General features: G+C 42.7%; 1 protein-coding gene and 1 long non-coding RNA gene across 4 annotated transcripts in view; both read right to left on the bottom strand.

Annotated features, from left to right (window-relative positions):
- LOC310669768 overlaps positions 1–22,106 on the bottom strand; it is a 571,559-nt gene that overhangs the window by 282,732 nt on the left and 266,721 nt on the right. The gene's annotated exons all lie outside the window — the stretch shown is intronic.
- The window catches only part of AR (androgen receptor), a 214,015-nt gene that overhangs the window by 98,795 nt on the left and 93,114 nt on the right, over positions 1–22,106 (bottom strand). For all 3 annotated transcript variants that reach the window (XR_014507203.1, XM_083423583.1, XM_083423584.1), the window contains exon 2: positions 18,440–18,591. Coding sequence is in view for 2 of the 3 variants with exons in the window: in XM_083423583.1 (XP_083279709.1) it covers positions 18,440–18,591 (152 nt within the window). In the remaining variant the exon portion in view is untranslated. The remainder of the gene's footprint in view (positions 1–18,439; positions 18,592–22,106) is intronic.

Here is a 22,106-nt window from a genome sequence, read left to right as displayed (position 1 = left end):
CTAAGCGAGGCTATTACTACAATTTATCAATGAATTCAATACAGCAACATCCTACGCAAGACAACTTTGGATTGACTCCTTAATGCGAATAATGATTTCCCGCTATCCATGAACGTACTTAGCAAATCATCCCCCGCCCCGATAACTGTATTTAGATGGTAAGTCTTGGAGAAACAGTCTGATTGCTAGTGGGATTTAATCTACGCTCTGGCGGGAAGGTAAACGGCATTTCCGTGCGCTGCTCTGGTTCGCCAGAAGCGGCTTAGTCATGCTGGCCACATGACCCAGAAGCTGTACGCCGGCTCCCTCGGCCAATAATGTGAGATGAGCGCCGCAATCCCAGAGTCGGCCACGACTGGACCTAATGGTCAGGGGGCCCTTTACCTTTAAGCCAAGTGATGCTCTGGAAGCCTTCTTTTTCCATGTAATTTGTAAAGACACCCCATTCTCTTCTTAATCTTTCTTTTGAGTGATTGCTTATTAGGCTTGTTAATTTGGCGAGTTCTAGATATTCACTTAGTTTTGAGAGCCATTCTTCTTTTGTTGGGATTGCATTACATTTCCAATGTTTCGCTATCACGATCCTTGCGGCCGTGACTGCATACAGAAAGACTCTTTTATTATCCTTTGGGATGTCCGTTGTGAAAATTCCTAATAAAAATAATTCAGGGTTTTTTAAAATATGTATGTCTAATCTTTTTTTTATTATTATTATTTCTTCATATAGCATATCCCAGAATTTTTTAATTCTGGGACACGTCCACCACATGTGGAAAAGACTCCCCTCTTTTTGGTTACATTTCCAGCATTTGTTACTAATCTTTTTATTCATTTTAGCCAATTTTGCTGGAGTTATATACCACTGGTACATCATTTAAAGGAAATTTTCTTTAATCGTTTAACAGGCCGTGAATCCGATATTGTTTTTGCAGAGGTTTTCCAATTTTTCTAGCTCCATATTATATCCCAGATCTTGCGCCCATTTTACCATTACATCTTTGACTTCCTTGTCTTTAAGATGCCATTTTAATAATAATTTGTACATTTTAGACAGCGGGTTTTTTTTGTTACCTGAGAGGAGTTCTTTGTCTAGTTCAGAGATTATTTTGTCAAACCCGTTTTTTCTTTTGTCATGTTCAAATATTCCATTAAGTTGATAATGTTGCAGCCAGTTTATGCCAATTTGTTTTAGAGTGTCATAATTCTTTAATCTTAATTGATTATCGCGTTCTTCAAATAAATTTTTATAGGTTGGCCAGTTGCTATCCATGTTTTTTCTTTTAACTGCTGTTGCCTCCAATGGTGAAATCCACCAAAGGGTTTTTGGCTCTAACATTTTTTTTATTTCTCTCCCATATCTCAAATATTGCCTTCCTCGCGATATGATTTTTGAAACCCTTATGTATTTTCACTTTTTCATAGCCCAAATAACCATGCCATCCCACTACATTGTCCCATCCTTCTATATCAAGTAAGCTGGTATTCTTTAGAAGTATCCAATACTTTAACCATACAAAACAGGCTGCTTTGAAGTATAAGCTAAAGTCTGGTAATGCAAATCCGCCCCTTTCTTTTAGGTCCGTTAATAATTTGAATTTTATTTTAGGTTTCTTGCCTTGCCAGATATACCTTGCCAGAAACCTATGCCATTCCTTGAAGCAATTTGTTCCATTAATGATTGGGATGGTTTGAAAAAGAAACAACATATTTGGGAGGACTTCCGGCCCCTCTCAGGTAGATGCCATTGCCATTATAAGAGAACAGTGCTCGCTTCGACAGCACATATACTAAAATTGGAATGATATAGAGAAGGTTAGCATGGCCATTATAAGAGAACAAGGGAGGTGTTTATGGTAATTTCTGGCACCTATTTTTCTAGAATAACACTAGTTTTACTTCACCAACAAAAGAGAACTCCTTCCTTGTCTCCGTAGCACCTTAAAGTTCAAAGAACTGTGATTTAAAAGGAACAGAAGTCAAGTGAGTAGGAAAAGGATTAACCTTCCTTTTTCTGCAGATGCAATAGCCATATATTTGTTTGTTCAGAAAGGCTTTTAAATACTTCAGCAGGCAAGAGTAACTGATCCAGCGGCTGGCAAGCAGTGCTGTCAGGCATGGTGAGACTGGACCTGTGCTGTGGAAAAGAGGAGCCCCAAAGGGGAGCCCACACACTCTTTTGAGCTGTGGCAAGCTGACAGCCCCACAAAAGATGATGAAGAAGACATCTGTGGGTGGCCAATTGGTGTACAATATTTATCTATTGCAAGAATTGCTAGTGTCTTACAAAGCTCCCCCACGCCTAAGAATTTCTAGGTCCAGCTCGCAATGGGCACTTCCAACTCCAGGCCTTTCAAAGTTAAAACTGGTGCCTTACATAAGTATGTAAGAAGAGTCCTGCGGGTTCAGGCCAATGGCCCATCTAGTTCAGCATCCTCTTCTCCCAGTAGCGAACCAGATACCCTGGGGGGAAACCTGCAATCAGGAACACTCAGCAGCATTATTATCTCCATCTGTGGAGGCAGATCACAGCCATCCCAGCTAGTAGCCATCAATAGCCTTCTCTTCCTGCATGCATTTGTCTAATCCTCTTTTAAAGCCATCTAGGTTGGTGGCCAGCCTTGCCTCCTGTGGGAGCGAGTTGCAAAGTTTAACAATGTGCTGTGTGAAGACTTTCTTGTAGCTGTCCTGAATCTTCCAACATTCAAGTTAATTTGATGTTTATGAGTTCTACTGTTATGAGGAAGCAAAAACTTTTTTCTATCTACTTTCTCCAGCCCATGCATCATTTTATAAATGTCTATAATGTGATCTCTTATTTTCCCTTTCTCTAAACTCAAAAGACCCAAACCCTGCAACCTTTCTTCATCAGGGAGTCGCTCCATACCCTGATCATTTTGGATGCCCTTTAAATAACTTTTTTCCAACTACAATATCCTTTTTGAGCTGAGATGAATAGGTATCCATTTTAACATTTGCATTTTATCGAGTTAGGAAAACTGTGGTCCTGTTTGCATGCAAGGTGCATATATAAACTAACTTTTTTTTGCAAACACTTCCATATTTTTCAGTTTCACAAACAGAGATTTCTTCTCAATTACCTTTGCACCCCAGTTTTACACACTTCCATGTATCAAACAATTTATGCAAAAGAAAAGTGCATGGAAGGTTTGCATCAGGGGGATTTCAGAGTTCATTGGGGCGGGGGGGGGGGAATTGACAGCAATATGTGGTCTGATGGCCCCTCCCCTTCCTTATTTTTTTAAATGGGACATCTTGCCTGCAATATTATAAATGGTGGAGAGGAGAACATGTCCACCCCAAGGTACAAAACCAGATCTATGCACCATCTATTTTGGAGATTGCAGTGCAGGGAGTTGAACTAGATGACTTGTTTTGTTGATTCCAACTCTACAATTCTATGATTCTATTATCCAGCATAGCATTAAAGTCTAAAAGTGCATCACTTGTGGTGGTATGCTCTCTATCTTTAAAACACACACACACACACACACAGAGAGAGAGAGAGAGAGAGAGAGAGAGAGAGAGAGACCTTGGAAATCAACACTAGCAATCCCAAGAGAGAGAAAGAGAGAGAGACCTTGGCAATCAACACTAGCAATCCCAAGAAGTCTTGAAACAATCCTACGCCTCACACACTGTGGGAGACCGGAATGTGGGGACAGGAGATGGGCATCAGCCAGTAGGATGCCACTGAAAGGACATCTGTTACCGTTGCTGCACCAGTGAAAACTTTGCAAAACTGAAAAGCTAAGCTAAGCTACTGCAAATGGTAATTTTCACAAAATTTCCGCTCACTCCCTACCTAAATGGCCAAAATGTTTGCTTCCTGAAATCCCCACCACCATCATAGAATCACAAAATTGCAGAGTTGGAAGGGAACTCAAGGGCCATCTAGTCCAACCCCCTGCAATGCAGAAATCACAGCTAAAGAATTTCTGATAGGTGGCCAGCCCAACTCTTCTTAAAAACCTCAAATACACTGTAAATTTGTTCTGGTCAGCCTAGGGTACCCAATCCACCTCAATTAGGATCTGGAAGAGACCAGGGTTTGATTCTCTACTCGGTCATAAAGCTCACAGGGTGTGATCTTGGGGGCCAGCCATTGTCTCTCAGCCTAATCTACATCACAGGATTGATGTAATCCTTGGGGATTAAATGGGGATGGGGAGAGAACCATGTATGTCACCTTGAGCTCACTGGAGAAAAAGGTAGGATAGGAATTCAGTAAAATAAGTAAAATCCTACAATTCTGGAGGGCCGAGTTCTTTGCATCCATTTGTTCTTGTGGGTTTGAGCCCCAAGCTGTCAAGCTCTGTGTGAACAGTAGGTTTGGCATTCCCAGAAAAGGCAGATAGCTCCCCATCCAGAGTGGTTCATTCCACTGGAGGACTCTTAAAAGCACATAAATCTCTCCCTTCCATACTTGCAAGGCAGCTCTCCCTTAATTTATAGACATTCCATGAGACGCATAGGGCCATGCTGAATACAGGCTGGCTCCAGCTTGTTCAGACAGATTCCTCAGCCTGGCTACAATGTTCACCACCAAAAAGCCGTGTGGGCTGCCGTATGCCTCCTGTTATTTCTTCCCAACCTTGCCCAGTTCACCCTTTTGGGGAATTCAGGCAGGCTTTTAAGAACCTAAGAAGATCCTGCTGGACTAGTCCAGTGGCCTATCTAGTCCAGTATCCTCCTCCCACATTGCCTAACCAGATGTCTGAGGGAAACCTGCAAGCAGGATTCAAACACAAGAGCAACACTCACCCCTTCTATGGTTTCTAGCAGCTGGCATTCAGAAGCATTGCTGCCTCAAACTGTAGAGGGCGCAGCACAACCACCCTTGCTAGTAGCCATCAATAAACTTCTTCTTCTTCATTAATTTGTGCAACCCTCTTTAAAAGCAATCCCATTTTTTGGCCATCATTGCCTCCTACGGGAGCAAGTTTTATAGTGCTGTGTGAAGAAGTCTTTTCTTTTATGCATCCTGAATCACCAAACATTCAGCTTCACTGGATGCCCACACATTCTAGTGTTATGAGAGGGAGAAAAACGGTCCTCTATCCACTTTTTCTCCATGCCCTGCATAATTTTTTATAAACGTCTATCATGTCACCTCCTCTTCTCCTTTTTCAAGTCCCAAACACGCCAAACTTTATTCATAGGGGAGTCACTCCACCTACTTTATCATTTTGGTTGCCCTATTGTGAACATTGCCCTATTCCACCATACAGTACCCTTTTTGAGGTGAGGTGAACAAAACAGTAGTACTCCAAATGTGGTTGCACCATAGAGTTATATAATGGCATTAAGATATTGGCTGTTTTATTTTCAATTCCTTTCCTAAGGATCCCTAGCATGCCCCACCCAACCTGCCTCCCCACCCCCCCACCACCACTCCTGGTTGAAGGTACTGCAGCAAAAAATAAATTAAAAAAAATCTTGCTCTGCATTCTGTAAGGTTCTTTCTCACAGTTAATAATAGCTAGGGAAGTGTCTGGCCCAGGTTATTCTCATCAGAATAAATTGTGAAAAGTAAAGTCACTTGACTTATTCTGCATTAATTTACTTTCTTCTTCTAGAACTCTGCAAAAGGTTTTAAAAAGAAGGAAAGAGGAGCCCTGTTTTCAGCTCCACTCCTGCAGAGCTTGTTTAATCCATGAAGCAGAACCATCTCCCCAGCAGAGTTTCAACAAGCAGCTTCCTTGCATGGAATGGGGAAGTATCATTGGCAACTAATAGGACAGTTTATGTTTCGTGGGCTGCAGGCAGCTCAGAAGGTTCAAAGTTGCTTCTTCATGCAGCACTTAGTTAAACTGTGGAACTCCCTCCCGCAGGAGGCAGGGATGGTCACCAACTCAGATGGCTTTAAAAGAGGATTGGACAAATTCATGGAGGAGGAGAGGGCTATCAGTGGTTGCTTGGCCATCATGGCTCTGCTCTGCTCCCCACAGTCATAGGCAGCAATATTTCTGAATACCAGTTGCTGGAAACCGCAGGAGGGATCTTGCACTTGGAGTCTGCTCCCTGGTTTCCCACAGGCATCTGGTTTGACCACTTCAAGGACAGGGTGCTGGGCTAGGTGAGCCCCTGGGACTGATCAGCAGGGCTCTTTTTATGCTCAACCTCTGGCACAAGTCCCACTTCCAGTCATCTTGCTCACGTGGCTCTCTGCGTGAGCTCAGGCAACCTTTTCATGTTGCTCCGCAGTGAACAAATCCTCCCTTTGCTCTACATATCAATTTGCCAAAGACTACTGAGTTGTCAGAGCAGAACCAAGGCCAGGTTAACAGCTAGCTGCCAACACAAATAATTTGTTTCCAGTTTCCCTTGCTCCTTAATATTTGAATCCCCCTGATTTTTCCTATCTTGGGTAAGTTAACTGCAAAGCCTGCAGAAAGATTTGGAAGTTGCAAAAATGAATGTCATGGTTTAGAATTTCCATATATTTGACACACACAAAGAGAGAGGGGAAGGAGGGTGGGCTATAAATTAGATTTTTGTCCCAAGATGCATTTTGGCACAGAATCTGCTTAGAAAGTGGGAAACCAAACTTGCATGAAGCAGTGAGAGCCAGGATCCAGGTTTGCTTGAACTTTAAAACAATGTAGTCAGACTCAAAATTGGGCAAAATTTCAGGATGCGAATTCTACTTTTATATTTTATACAGGGTTTTTTTTTAAAAAAAATGAGGAGTCTTGCTAAGGAATTAATTAATTTTAAGAACAGTCAACAAGAGCCAAATTCAGTTCAGGAGAGCCAGTCATGGTGTAGTAGTTAGAGCAGAGCTTTCCAAACTGTGTGTCGTGATACATTAGCATGTCAGCGGCAGTGTATAGGCGCGTCGTGCGAATGCTCCTTGTGCTCCTCCCGGGGCTGGAAAGGGGTTCGTTTAACCTCTGGTTTGCTAGTAAAACTGAATTACTGTGGTGTGATATGATGCATGTCTGAAAAGTGTGTCACCGACATGAAAAATTTGGAAAGCTCTGGGTTAGAGTGTTGGACTCTAACCTGAGAAACCAGGGTTCAAATCCCCACTAGACCATGAAGCTTACTGAGTAACCTTGGTGGTCAGTCACAGCCTCTCAGCCTTACTTACCTCACAGGGATTTTGTGGGGCTTAAATGAGGAGGGAAGAGAACCATGTATGCCACCTTGAGCTCCTTGGAGGAACAGTGGGATACAAATAAAAATATATAAAGGAGGGCATGTCACCTACTGCTCTTTCTCCCATATCATCATAACATTTGACACTGCTATCATTTTGTGACGATTTTCAAGCTTCTATAGTAACTTATTAATGTGTTTTGAAACTGCCAACTAGCTGTAGATTTCAGGATCTGAAGAATATCTCTGGTGCATGGAAACAGGATTCAGAAACTTCAAACAAACTCAGATTATGACTATGGGAAGGCATAGCTATAGTCTCCCCCCCCCCCCCAATCTTTGTTAATTCATTATTATTAAGGAATGGGCATCCCTATCATGATTTACTGCAAAAGCTTTGGGGCTTGTGTAATGCAACCACACCTTTGCCTCTTGTATGATCAAATAGTTTGCCCAAGTTACCTCCAGCTCCCTCCATCCGTATTCTCAAACAGCCTCCTGGTCTCAAGCTGAAGTACCATAATACCACTGTATAAATCTAGGGTGTGACCACATTTGAAATACTGTGTAGGCAGTTCTGGTCGCCTCACTTCAAAATGGATATTGCAGAGTTAGAAAGTGTTTGGAAAATGGCAGCCCAAATGATAAAGGGGGTGGAGCGACTCCCCCATGAAGAAAGGCTGCAGCATTTGGGTCTTTTTAGTTTAGAGAAAAGGCAAGTAACAGGTGACATGATGGAAGTTCATAAAATTATGCATGGCATGGAGAAAGTGGAGAAAGAAAAGTTTTTCTCCCTCTCTCATAATGCTGAAACTTCTGGGCATCCAATGAATGTGGGAATAGTGAGTACAGATAAAAGAAAGGCTTCTTAATGCAGCATACTGTGGTGGCCACCAACCTGGATGGCTTTAAAAGAGGACTGGAAAAATTCATGGAAGAGAAGGCTGTTGATGGGTATTAGCCATGATGCCCACGGCTCTGCCTTCATAGTTGGAGGTAGCATTGCTTCTGAATACCAGTTGCTAGAAACCACAGCGCGGCAGATTGCTCTTGTGCTCAGGGCCTGCTTGTGGGCTTACCAAAAGAGGTATCTAGTTGGCCATTGTGAGATCAGGGTGCTAGACTAGACGGGCCATTGGTCTGACCCAGCTGGCTATTCCTACATTCTTAACCCTCAGCTTCCTTAACAAACTACAGCTCCTATAACACTTTGGGGGAAGCTGTGACTGTTTAACGTAGCATCATAGCGCTTCATATCTATGGTGTGAATGTCTTCTAAGATGAGCCTTTCCTTCAGATCTTAACACAGCAATATAACATTGGAGGTGCTCCTTAGGTACCTGGATACTAAGTCATGTGGGGCTTTAAAGATCAGCAGTAACATTTTGAATTAGGTTCAGAAGCATATCAGGAGCAGGTGAAAATCCCACTGAATTGGTGGTAATATAATACTGACTGGCTGAACCACTTAGTGACTGGCTACTGAACTTTGCACTTACAGATAGTCCATCTTCCAAACCAGTTCAGCTTATTTATTTTATTACATAAAATTTATACCTTTGTTGATTGTAAATAAAGCCCCCCAAAGTGGTTTACAAAAAAAGATTAAACAATGAAATTATTGATAAGAACAATTAACAACAATAATATAAGACTTTAAACATGTTAAAATAAAAATAGAGAAAAAACAGATTAAAACTTTCTAAATATCTGGACAGGCTTGTTTAAAATAAAATGTTTTGAGCAGGCAGCAAAAGGAGTGCAGTTAAGGCACCGGCCTCATATCAAGAGGTAGGGAGTTTTAGAGTATAGGTGTTGCCACACAAAAATATCAAGTTCTAACAAAAGTTAATTTGGTCTTCAGCCTATAAACATCAAAAAAGAGGGAAGCGAGTAGGATCCAGACAATCTACATCTACATAAATGGCACCTTTTAAAATGGATATCACAAAACCACTTAATGATCAGGAATAGATAATAAGACAGACGGAACTTGACTCTCCTTTTATAATTATGACAGAGTTTTGATAGCTATAGCAAGGAACCTGGCTATATTTTCTATGAGCATAAGGTTGAAATAAGACAGTAAAACAGGTATAAAACTGAGATAAAACTCATCCAAGTTCCCCTAGCGTAGAAATAGTACATGGGTGATAAAAGGGGATCTAATGTCCCCGTTAAAATGTCAGTATAGGAGAACATGGACTAATGTTTCATCTGAGCTGTCTTCAAGGGTAGCCCCACATACAGCACAACAGGAAAGGATGGAGAAAAGAAAGTATTTCGTGACGCAGCACAAACCATGGAACTCACTCCCACAGGAGGCAGGAATTAGGTCTGGAAATGAACGGGCAACCAGCTGTCTCCGTTTCTCATAACGCTGGAACTTGCAAACATCCAATGAGGCTGAATGTTGCAAGATTCAGGGCAGATAAAAGAAATCCACACTGCCAAATATGGAACTCCTTCTCTCAGGAGGCAACAATGGCCACCGACCTAGATGGCTTTAAAAGAGGATTAGACAAATTATTGGCTACTAGACATGATCGCTGTGCTCTGCCTACAGAGTTGGAAGTAGTAATGCTTCTGGATACTCGTTGCTGGAATCCATGGGAGGGAAGAGGGATCAGATCCTGCTTGCAAGTTTCCCATGAGAATCATTTTGGCCACAGTGAGAAGAGGATGTTGGACTGTATGAGCCACTGGCCTGATCCAGCAGCCTCTTCTTATGTTCTTACAGTACAATCTCTAACTGAAGCCAATAAAAGAAGGGCTCATCTACACAGAACTTTGCTCCACACTTTCCCTAGTAAAACTCAATTGCCATTTACTCAATGCAGGTTTTCCCAGAGAATGTGCCGGGACCAAAGCAAAAAACAAAAAATAATGCTTGGATACGAACCTGGAAAGCCTTGACCTGTGCCTAGAAACGCAACACCAAAGGATGTGTGAATGAACCCTAAACCACAAACTATTGAAATACACAGAACTTACTCAACAGGATGCTCAATGATTGGGCTGCTCAGAAGGGTGATCATGGGATGTTCAAGAAAAACAACGTGTATGACCAGTTGCTGGGAATCACAAGTGAGCATTGTTGTTGTGCTCAGGTCCTGCTTGTCACCTTCCCACAAGCACCTGGTTGGCAACTTTGAGAAAAGACTGCTCAACTAGATGGGCCACTGCATGATCCAGCAGCTGCTCGCTTATTATGTTCTTAGGATACTGAGCAAGTTGTATCAGAGGAGAGACTAACCATGCACATCAGTTGCACAATGCCTGGACAGGGGACAGAAACCAATGCAAGATCAAAAATGACTGCTTTTCCATCTGCAGTGAGAACTGGGCTTGGGATCCTGTCCCAGGGCTTATGCAAGTGCCCCATACTATTTCAACCATTCTAGACCAGTGTTACCCAAAGTGGTTGGTAGCACAGCCCGCCCCCCAGCAGGGCACTAAGAGGCAAGGGTGTTGAAGGGTTGCAGGTGTTAATGACTATCAGATATTGAAAAGCAGGTGTCACTGGATCAAGCTCATCCATTTTGCTGAATTAATCAAACTAAACAAATTGGATTTTGTGCAATTAATTGTTATAATTTTGAATTTTACTGTGTTTTTGAATTTTACTGTGTTGTTACCTTCCTTAGTAGGTTGTGCAAACCACCATTCCGAATAACACTTTGTATATGGTAGGGTAGCAGGCTCTGGGGATAAGTTTATAGAACCAAGTGGCCAGAAAGTTTGGGAACCATTGATCTGGACAGTATGGTCCATAAAGACTTCCCCAGTCTTGGATCTCCAAACATAGTTGGAATTTAATTCCCTTCAGCCCTGACCACTGGCCATGAATGCTTGGGCTGATGGGGGTTATACAGTCCACAAACCAATTGGATGCAAAATACATGATAAAAGCAAGAAAAAAAAGGACACAAAACAAAAGCCCCCCTCGCACAAACACATTTAAAAGCGACATCTGCTTTGTGCTCTTTGCCAGCATACTGACTTTTATTAGGCATAAGACTGTCAGCATAAAAGTGCACTCAGAGATCTGGGATGGTTGCTGTTTTCCAACTGGGCCAAGTTCAAGGTGTTGTTGTTGTTGTTTAGTCGTGTCTGACTCTTCATGACCCCATGGACCAGAGCACACCAGGCACTCATGTGTTCCACTGCTTCCCGCAGTTTGGTCAAACTCATGTTGGTAGCTTCGAAAACACTGTCCAAACATCTCGTCCTTTGTCGTCCCCTTCTCCTTGTGCCCTCAATCTTTTCTAACATCAGGGTCTTTTCCAGAAAGACTTCTCTTCTTATGAGGTGGCCAAAGTACTGGAGCCTCAGCTTCAGGATCTGTCCTTCCAGTGAGCACTCAGGGCTGATTTACTTAAGAAAGGATAGATTTAATCTTCTTGCAGTCCATGGGATTCTCAAGAGTCTCCTCCAGCACCATAATTCAAAAGCATCAATTCTTCAACGATCAGCCTTCTTTATGGTCCAGCTCTTACTTCCATACATCACTACTGGGAAAACCATAGCTTTAACTATACAGACCTTTGTCGGCAAGGTGATGTCTCTGCTTTTTAAGATGTTGTCTAGGTTTGTCACTGCTTTTCTCCCAAGAAGCAGACTGCTGTCACCATCTGCAGTGATCACGGAACCCAATAAAATAAAATCTCTCACTGCCTCCATTTCTTCCCCTTCTATTTGCCAGGAGGTGATGGGACTAGTGGCTATGATCTTAGTTTTTTTGATGTTGAGCTTCAGACCATATCAAGGTGTTAACTATTAGTCAATAAAGCCCGTAACAACTTCTGATCAATTTACCTGTGAAACCACCTTACACCTCCTCCCCTGCTCGACTACTTCCATCTGCGGAACTGGCATTGTTGCATGTGCCATATAATCCCCATTACACAGTCAATCATTTAGAGTGGCAGCACCTACACTTTGGAACTCCCTGCCTATTGACACATTAGACAGGCACCTTTGCTGTACTCTTTTTGGTGCCTGCTAAAAACCTTTTTCTTTAAATAAGCTTCTCTAGGCATGTAGAACACTGGTGAACGTTTTAAGCTATTTTTAGTTTACTGCTGATTTTATTTTTTGAATGTTTTAAAGAGTTGTTTCCAGTGATTACTGATTTTCTGTAAACTACTTTGAGGTGATCTTTTTAAGCAACTGAATGGTGTATGTATAAATTTTGTGAAATAAAATAATTCTAACAACAACAACAAAAATATGTAGTGATTCAATAAAAGTTACCCAAATTGCTATTGCTTTGTATGAGGAAGGTGAAAAATAATCTTCAGGGCCTGCAGAATATCTCCATTTTCCTTGCAGTGCAAAATGGAGGAGAATCCAAGGCCAGCATCCAAAAAGATTAATGTTATGTCCCTCAGCCACTAAATATAGAGGAGCCACCACTGGGGTGCTGAAAATAGACTGTCCCAAAGGTCTTTCAATTCTGAACCACTACTCCACTGTATGGTGATTCCTGGTCTCATTCTTTCAAGGGAAGGACAGAAGCGAGTCTGCAAACAACACCGACATACTTGCAGAATATTTTTATCATTATGACCTGCACACATTCACAAACACCTCCAGGGTTTGTGAGAGGCACATTCCATGCACATGGTGTGCAATGCAAATGCTAGGGCGGTGGGGGAGGAGAGAGCCCAGGATGGGATTTTTAATTTAATTAAAAACAACAACAACACCCCTTGCAAACTTACCCTTTGCTAACAGGCCCTGCGTTGCCCAGGCATTCCAAAGTGTAAAAGAGTCGCTCTCTCTGAATCCTCCTCCTCTTTACTCCTGCAGATACTTCACGGCCTGACCCTCTCTGCCCTTTGATATCTCACTTCTGGAATCCCTCTGTGTGACATCTCTGCCAATGTCCTTCCAAACCCAATTACATGTATCTGTTGCTGCTATTCCACTTTCGAGTCTGACAAGTCCAATCCAGCTGTGCAAATTGGATGGCTGTTTGGCAAACAGAGAACATTTGGGGGCTCTCTGACAGGATGTGTGCTTTACCCCTTGGTGAAGACGAGATTGAGAAGCACTCCAAGAGCCAAGCTGGCAAGCTCTAAATTTCATCCAAAGATGCCAAAGAAAGAAAGTATCCTTTGCTAAGTGGGGTTTTTATTTCCGCCCCGGATTGACCTGAAATAAAGCATGCAGGCATGGAGGATCCTAGTGCCAAGGCCACTCTGGATTCCATGTGCCACAATAGGTAGGTATTATATGCCAATGCACACTCAGGCCATACCTGCACCATACATTTAAGGCAGTATTGTGCCAGTTTAAACAGTCATGGCTTCTCCCCTCAAATACTCCTGAGAATTGTAGTTGGTTAAGGGCACTGACAGTTATTAAGAGGCCTCTATTCCCAAACAGAGACACAGTTCTCAGAGCTGCCTCGGAAGAGCGATTGGTTGTTAAATTACTCTGGTTTTGACCTATAAAGCCTTAAACAGCTCGGGACCGCAATACCTCAAGGACTGCCTTTCTCCATATGAACCTACCCAGACCCTGAGGTCATCTTCTGAGGCCCTTCTTCGTGTGCCTCCTCCACCTGAGGTCTGGAGGGTAGCAACACGAGAACAGGCCTTTTTTTTTTTTTTTTTTTGGCAGTGATTCCATTTGTGGAATTCTCTCCCCAGGGTGCCTTCATTATATACCTTTAGGTGCCAAGTGAAAACCTTCTCCAACCAGGCCTTTGGCTGATTAACATCCAATACCCTTTTAAAATGTGTTGTGGAAGTGGGGATTATTGGGTTTTTTTTAATGTATTTTCTGTTTTTATATTGTGATTTTTTGTGAACAGTCCTGAGGACTAATACTAATACAGTGGTACCTTGGGTTAAGAACTTAATTCGTTCTGGAGATCTGTTCTTAACCTCAAACTGTTCTTAACCTGAGGTACCATTTTAGCTAATGGGACCTCCCGCTGCCGCCACGCCGCCACCACATGATTTCTGTTCTCATCCTGAAGCAAAATTCTTAACCCGAGGTACTATTTCTGGGTTAGCGGAGTCTGTAACCTGAAGTGTCTGTAACCCGAGGTACCACTGTACTTTGGGAACTGTAGCTATGTGAAGGGATTAGGGGTCTCCTAACAACTCACAATGTCCTTAACAAATGACAGTTCCCAGGATTCTTTGGGAGAAGCCATGTATGTTAACATGGTATAATAGTGCTTTAAACGTAAGGTGCAAATGGGGCCTTAATTGCATTCAGAAAAGGGAAGCTAAAATGATGAAGGTGATTGAATGCCTCCCCTTGCAGCATTGGGGATATTTTAGTTTAGAGAAAATGATAGCAAGAAAGGAGATTCCAACTAAACATTAGAAAGGAACTTTACAATGGTAAGAGCATTCATTGGAGGTTTTAAAGAAGGGGCTGGATGGCCACCTATCATAAATGCTTTAGCTGAGATTCCAGCATTGCATGCAGTTGGACTAGATGACCCTTGGGGTCCCTTCCAACTCTACAATTCTATGTTTCCATGACAGTGGAACAGGCTCCCTCACAAGGTGGTGGCTTCTTTCTCCTCGAAGGCTTTTAAGCATAAATTGTCAGGGATTATTCAGCTGGGATTCCTGCATTGAAGGGGATTTGACTAGAAAGCCCATGGGATCCCTTCCAAGTCGTCATCAGCTGCTGCTGCTGCTTCTTCTTCTTCTTCTTCTTCTTCTTCTTCTTCTTCTCACTCGTAGCAAAGTAAGATTGTCTTCTATGAACACGGTCTTGACAGTGAGTCCATAAGTGACTGTGGAGGTCAATTCTGGATCCACATGTCTTTCCACAATGGGACATAGGTTTCCGGGCAGAAGTTGATCATGTTGAGGGTTTGCCAAATGTGCCTTCCGCTTAGAACATTTCTCCCTTTCGTCCTGAGTTCAAGCTTCTTCAAAGTCCATGACATCTTTGGTAAAGGCTGTTCTCCAATTGGAGCACTTGCAGGCCAGTGTTCCCCAATTGTTGGTGTTTATATTAAATTTTTTTGGATTTACTTTGAGAAAGTCTTTAAACATCTTTTGTTGACCACTAGCATTACGCTTTCCATTTTTAAGTTTGGAATAGAGTAGTTGCTTTGGAAGACGATAAGCAGGCATCCAAACAACATGACCAGTTCAACAAAGTTGATGTTGAAGAATGATTGCTTTGACACTGGTAATCTTTGCTTCTTCCAGTACACTGGCATTAGTTCACCTGTCTTCCCAAGTGATATGTAATTTTTTTCAGAAACACTGTTGCTGGAAACTTTCAAGGAGCTGGAGATGGCATTTAGAAGTGGTCCATGTTTCACAAGCATACAGTAAATTTGGTAGTGCAATAGCTTTGTCAACAAGCATTTTGGTTTTCCTGCAAATGTCCTGGTCCTCAAATACTCTGCACTTCAGTTGAGAGAAGGCTGCACTCACAGAGATCAGGCGATGCTGGATTTCAGCATCAATGTCAGCCCTTGTGGAAAGGTAACTGCCCAGGTAGGAGAAGTGATTAACACTTTCCAATATTACACCATTGAGTTAGATTTGTGGCGCTATCTACAATCCTATTATCACAAATGCTGTGCAAAGTCACTGCATGCAGCATGAAAAGTGAGTGCGGAGAAGCCCTCCATGTGATGACTGAGAAACATATCAGACAGAACAGCACGGTCAAATCCTCAAATGCAAGTACTTTGGCTGGCGGACCAAGATGTGCCTCTTTGCTAAGTAATATCATAAAAATGTGGCAGATGACTTATTACTGCCAGCAGACAGTGCGCTTAGTAGATGTTCACATTAGGAGAAAATAATGCGATGGGTATTGGGTGGGTCCCCTCTGAACACCCCAGCCGGGTGCCTCTAATTTATGGCAGTACTTATGTTTCCAAATATATGGGATCTGAACTGCTGCCTGTTCCTCCCATCTTCGCGAATTTAAAAGCCACAATCTTTTCTTTCCCTTCAGCTTGAACAAACTTGCCATCTGGCTGTCACCTCTAAATAAGAAACAACAACAACAGCATGCCAGGGATCCACACCAAAACCCCCAATCATAGCCCCTCTGGAAGACCTGCCCAGCTCTGGAGCTGAGGGGTGCGCAAGGAAGCATAAAACTTCACATCCTGGTCTTTGAGGTGAAAGCTCAGAGTGCAATCAATTTATGTTCACCTGAACAAAATAGGATGGGAGGAGGATAGCATAGGAAGTTGCCTTATATTGAGTCATGCCACTGGTCCATCTAGCCCAGTATTGCCTACTCTGACTGGCAGCAGCTCTCCAGGCTTTCCTTTCAGGCAGGGGTGATTCCCAACCCTACCTGGAGATGCTGTCAGGGATTGAACCTGAGACCGTCTGCTCCACATTTAATTCTCACAAAAATGTGAGGTAGTTCAGGCTGAGCAGCATAGTCTCCCAGGGGAGCTTCACGGCCATCTGGGGATCTAAGCCCTGGTCTCCCACGTCCTAGTCTGATAATTCAGCCACCATACCACACTACAAGGAAAGTTCCATTCCTTTCCCTTATCAACCTATTTCTCCTGCAATAATTTAGTTTCTCTAACAAGATGTGCCCCCCCCCAAAAAAAAACAGATTTGGAGGGGGAGCCATTTGGAGGTGGAAATCTGGCAGATAATAAAATTGCCACTATCCTTCCTAACCCAGCACCGTTTTCTGGCGGTGGGCGGGTGGAATCAATGGAAAACTTTCTTTAAAGACAAGATGGGAAGTCCTCACCCTGAGCAGGCAAACACTAAGATTACTGTCTGCTAAAGAGTTTTAATAAGGAAATTAAATGTATACTGGGCTGCTTAACCCAATGAAATCACAGAATCATAGAAGTAAAAAGGTAAAGGTAAAGGACCCCTGGACGGTTCAGTCCAGTCAAAGGTGACTATGGGGTATGACACTCATCTCATTTTTCAGGCTGAGAGAGCTAGCATTTGTCCACACACAGCTTTCTGGTCAGCATGACTAAAACAGTTCTGGAGCAACAGGACACTATGATGAGTTCCAGAGCACACGGAAACACCATTTACCGTGCTGCAACGGTACCTATTTATCTGTGCTTTCAAACTGCTGGGACAGAGCAATGGGATCTCACCACTGTTGTAGAGTTGGAAGGAGCCTCAATCTAGTGCAACCCCTGAAACGCTTTAACCACAGTTCAAGAATCCCTGACAGATGGCCATGTAGACTCTGTTTCAAAATCTCAAATGAAAGAGAGTCCATCACCTTCTGAGGGAGTCTTTTTCACTGTTGACAGCTTTCACCTTACGAAAGTTCTTCTTAATGTTTAGTTTAAATCTCCTTTCTTGGAATTTGAATCCATTGCTTCAGGACCTTCTCTCCAAAGCAGGAGAAAACAAACCTGCTCTCTCTCCCATGTTACAACCCTTCAGATATTTGAAGATGGCTATCATGTCACCTCTCCATCTTTTCTTCTCCAGGATAAACATCCCTAACTCCCTCGACCATTCCTCTTATGGTTTGGTTTCCAGGCCTTTGATCATATTCTTCACCCTCCTCCTCTGCACACGTCATAGCTTGCCAATATACCGTATATACTCGAGTATAAGCTGGTTCACCACACCACAAACCTGGTGGTGGCGGCAGCGGTGGAGGAAGAACAAGCAGTTCGAAAGGGCTGCTTTCGGGCTGCTCGTTCCTTCTCCTCCGCCGCTGACAGCAGCAAAGACGGAAGAGGAGGAAGGAGCAGCCCAAAAGGGCTCCTTTTGGGCCACTCTTCCCTCCACCACCACCTCTGCTGCTTGCAAGAGCAGGCATAGGAGCCGTGGTTGGGAGAAGCGCAGTGCAGCACAGCGCCTCTCCCAACTGCGGCTCCTTTTCCTGCCCTTGCGAGAGGCGGGTGGTGGGACCAGTGGCGAGAAAGGGCTGCTTTCGGGCTGCTCGTCCCTCTGCCACTGCTGCCCGCCTCACTCTAGTATAAGCCAAGGGGAGCTTTTTCAGCATAAAAAATGTGCTGAAAAAGTCGGTTTATACTTGAGTATATACGGTACTTCTTAAACTGTGGCACTGAGAAATGGACCCAGGACTCCCAGTGGGGTCTGACCAAGGAAGAATAGAGTGAAACTATTATTTTCCCTTGATATCTGTTAATGCAGCATACAATAGCAATAGCTTTTTTTTTTTTGCTGCATCACACCACTGACTCATGTTGTTCTTGTGGTCTCCTAAGACCCCTAGATCCCTTTTGTTGTCAAGCCAGGGGTACCCCATCCTATATCTGTGCGTTGGGAATGACATCTACAGCCATCGTCTGATTTGCATTCAATCACACACATCACAAACAAACAAAAAGATGAATTACCTTCAGCTGCCCTCTTGAAAAAGACTTTGCAGCTCCCGCAAGTGAGTGCTCCATAGTGGCACCCAGAAGCTTCATCCCCACAGATCAAGCATGTCTTCTGTGGTGGGAAGTAATAGTCAATGGGAAGAACATGGTCTCTTGCAGACTCCAACCTTTGGAAGCAAAAAGGAGAAAAGGAGAAAACATCAGCAAATGTGGCAAACGCATAAGAACTACTGGATATTAAAGAATATTCCAGAAATGTTTATTAGTGTGAACCTGAAAGAGAAATATCTTAAGACAATATTCCACTGGTACTTAACTCCATGTATTATATTGTGTGTCATCCTTTTAGCAGCTGTGAGGTTCTGTAAATTCTTATGCCAAAACTCAAGAAACAGATCCTTTCAGTTCTTCCATTTTTATGCAATAGAAAGTCTAGCTGCTACTAGAAACCAACTTAGCAATTCCTTCAAAGAGAATCATTTTACAGTATCATCCCATATATTTAATAGTACAAGTTGTGACAATGCCAGAATTGCATATTTAAGTATTTGTGATATTTCTGCAATCCCACCATAAATGAAAAAAAATGTGCCATTATGGGAGCAACCCCTTCAATGAAGTTGGAAAGATTGAGAATTTATGTGTGAACTAGTGTACAATGCCATTTGTGTTAAACTTTCAAAGACCTTTCATGTATGTAAGTGGAGACAGACTTAAGCGGTTTATGTGACCCAACAGGGAGTCTTCAATACTAATGTTAAGGGCCTTTTCCTATGTACGGTAGTTTTAAGGCAGATTGTTAAAAGTACTTTCTGTTGGAATGGGTCACCCCTGTCCAGATGTTCAACATGCCTGCTCTCAAACTATTGGGCAAAGCCAGGACCCATCAGAAATCTGGCTTTGCTTGGGCCTGGAAATCCTGGGAAATGAGAAATGCAGATTTGCTCAGGCACATTAATATGTCAGATCTCAATGGACATGCATCCCAGTTTCCTGTTTCTGCAAGTGGCTTTCCAGAAGATTCTGGTGTGTGAGCCCATTAATATATAACACTATGTGTTTTTAGGACAAGTATTTTTTGGGGAGGTTCAAGTCCACAGTGGAAGTAACTTCATACTTAATGCTTGTTTAGACAAGCCTACCCGGATGCTTAGAAAGTTGAGGGTAATCTTAATCTGCTTTATTATTTTAACTTTTGTATGTTTAACAATATGGTTATGATTTTTTCTCAGTTTTATTGTTTCATCTTTTCATAAACTGATTTGAGGTTCAGTACAATGAAGCAGTGTATAAATTTTATGGAATAAGCAAACAAACAAATGTCTGCATGAATAACTGTTAGCATCCTCTCTAACATTAATGGCCCTTTGTGTCCCTTTTAACTCTACATTCTATGATTTGCACTCTTCTGTCTAGGCTTATGCTGATCCTTGAAAATTGTGCTTGGATTAAACAGCAATTTGCTCTTCAAAAGCTGGTTGCTTCATATTGATCTTTCAATGAAAAAGTGATGCTGTTCAGGGCTTGGCATTGAGGATTCTCAGTCTGTGCTATGTGGAACCCTCTTAAAGCCAATTAAAAACAGTGATTTTGAACCCTTCTGAATGGGAAGAAGACGGAAACATTTCAAAGATAGCAGAAGCAAGGAAGTGGCAAACTCAGACATGGAGCAAATTGGGCAGAAAAGCATGAAAACACCCTCCTTAGTTTCCGAAACACTTTCCAAGGTTCAGGGCCATTCTGCATTTCCTCAAACAATTTTTTTTTTTAACCAGAGCTGGCCTGATCCAGCTGCCAGTCTCTTATTGTGCTCTTAAACAACCTACAGCCCTGGGCTTTTGAACATGGCTTGTTATCAAGTGCTGGCCTGCACGTGTTCATCACAGATCTACCACCCTTGCTTTGGGAGAAGTCACAGTGTGGTCTAGTGGTTAGAGTGTCAGAACAGGACCTTCGGGAGAGCAGGTTTCAAATCCCTACTGGGCAATGAAGCTCATTGGGTGTGATCTTGAGTGCCAGTCACCACCTCTCAGCCTAAGCTACCTAGAATTGTAGAATCAGAGAATTGTAGAGACCTCATATGTCACCTAGTCCAACCCTATGAAATGCAGAAATCCCAGCTAATTAATAGTCAGGGAATCAACAGCCAGATCACAACACTCATAGCTGATCTTCACACCCTCATTAAGTGTTTCTGCCTGATTGCAATGTACCCTTTGTTGCGGACTAAAGTAGACCTACCTCACTATAAGCCAATTAAATAAATGACTGCAATTTACCACAGGCTATCGGGGGAGGGAGTCTTGTGTGAGGGAAACTGCCATTCAGGGAGTCTCAGGCAGGAGTTAATCAAACAATGAAAGTTTGATTTACCCCCTCCCCTCTCCCACCCCAAAAAAACACCCAACTCCGAAGTTGGTGAAACAACTTTAGGTCAGGAGAAATGTTGTTTCAGGTAGAACTTATTATTTAAACTAAATATAGGGACATCACAGGCTTAAACACAGTATGACAGTCACAGCTTCTCTCAAACTCCCTTTACTTAAAATCAGTTGTTACACTTCAGTTTCCGTTACTCCTTTCTAGGTCCTTATGCTTAGTTTGGGCAGATGCTTCAGATCAACGCTTTTAACACCGTTTATTAATTTGGTTCACAAGCAAAGGGGCACTTTTCTTCACTTTTTTTTTTAAAGAAAACAATCCCACACCTGAGGTATTCTAATTAGTATAGCAGACCCAGGGGATCACCTCACCCCTTGTTATTGCTTTGGGAGTCTTCTTTACCTAGAAGAAATCTCCCCTCCTGACTGGAATGAGACACAGGTAGTCTGATACCCACAGCTTTTGGCTCAGACTCAGCCCTTCAGTTAACTCCTGACTATATTCCCCAAACACTCAACCCAGTCTTCCTATCTAAGCTGCGAGGCTCTTTCCCCTTGCTACAGATAGTCTCCTCAGTGTGGTTGTTTGGCTCAAATCAGAACCAGTTCTCTCTCAGGCAAACCTTATCCTAATCCTTACCTCCCATCTCAAATCAAGCCCTATCTCTATCCCTATCTAAAAACTCCCTCAGAAACGGTTCCTCCCCCCCCCCCCCAGTGTTGGCTCCAGCCCCCCTCCCCCCCCCCCCCGGTTGTTTGGCTGTCTTGGTAGCCAATCAGAGAATTCTGAGGGACTGCACCACCAAGACTCTGGCCTGGCTCTGCTGTCTGGCACACACTTCAATGCCTCTTGCATGGATGGATGGAGGATACTGTGATAATGCATGTGTGTAGAAACTAGCCTGTTGCACAAAGGCCAAATTTGCATTTGAAACTAAAGCATTTTATAAATATTTATCATCAACAAATAAGTTTGATGTGCAAAGTTTAAGAAATGACTGGACTAAGTAATGGGAATGCTCACTATTATCTAGACAGTGGGAATATGTATTGGCTTCGATATCAGATGCATTGATGGATCTTAAACTAAGACTAAATCAACAGAAACTATTATTTAGCATTTATTGGACTCCCTTACACTTGTATAAGAAAGGACTATCTAATGTAGCTGTTTGTTGGAGATGTAAATGCTGGACTATATAAACAAGACACCACAGGGGGGAAAAAATTAAGATTTTCAGAGGTGAATATGCTCTTGAACTATATACCCATCACATGTAAATTAACAATAGGAGAACAAA

This window comes from Podarcis tiliguerta (assembly GCF_965153285.1).
Source record: "Podarcis tiliguerta genome assembly, chromosome: Z".
Taxonomy (NCBI): domain Eukaryota; kingdom Metazoa; phylum Chordata; class Lepidosauria; order Squamata; family Lacertidae; genus Podarcis; species Podarcis tiliguerta.
The sequence above is the reverse complement of the archived record's forward strand: the minus strand, read 5'-3'. Positions and strand labels throughout refer to the sequence as shown.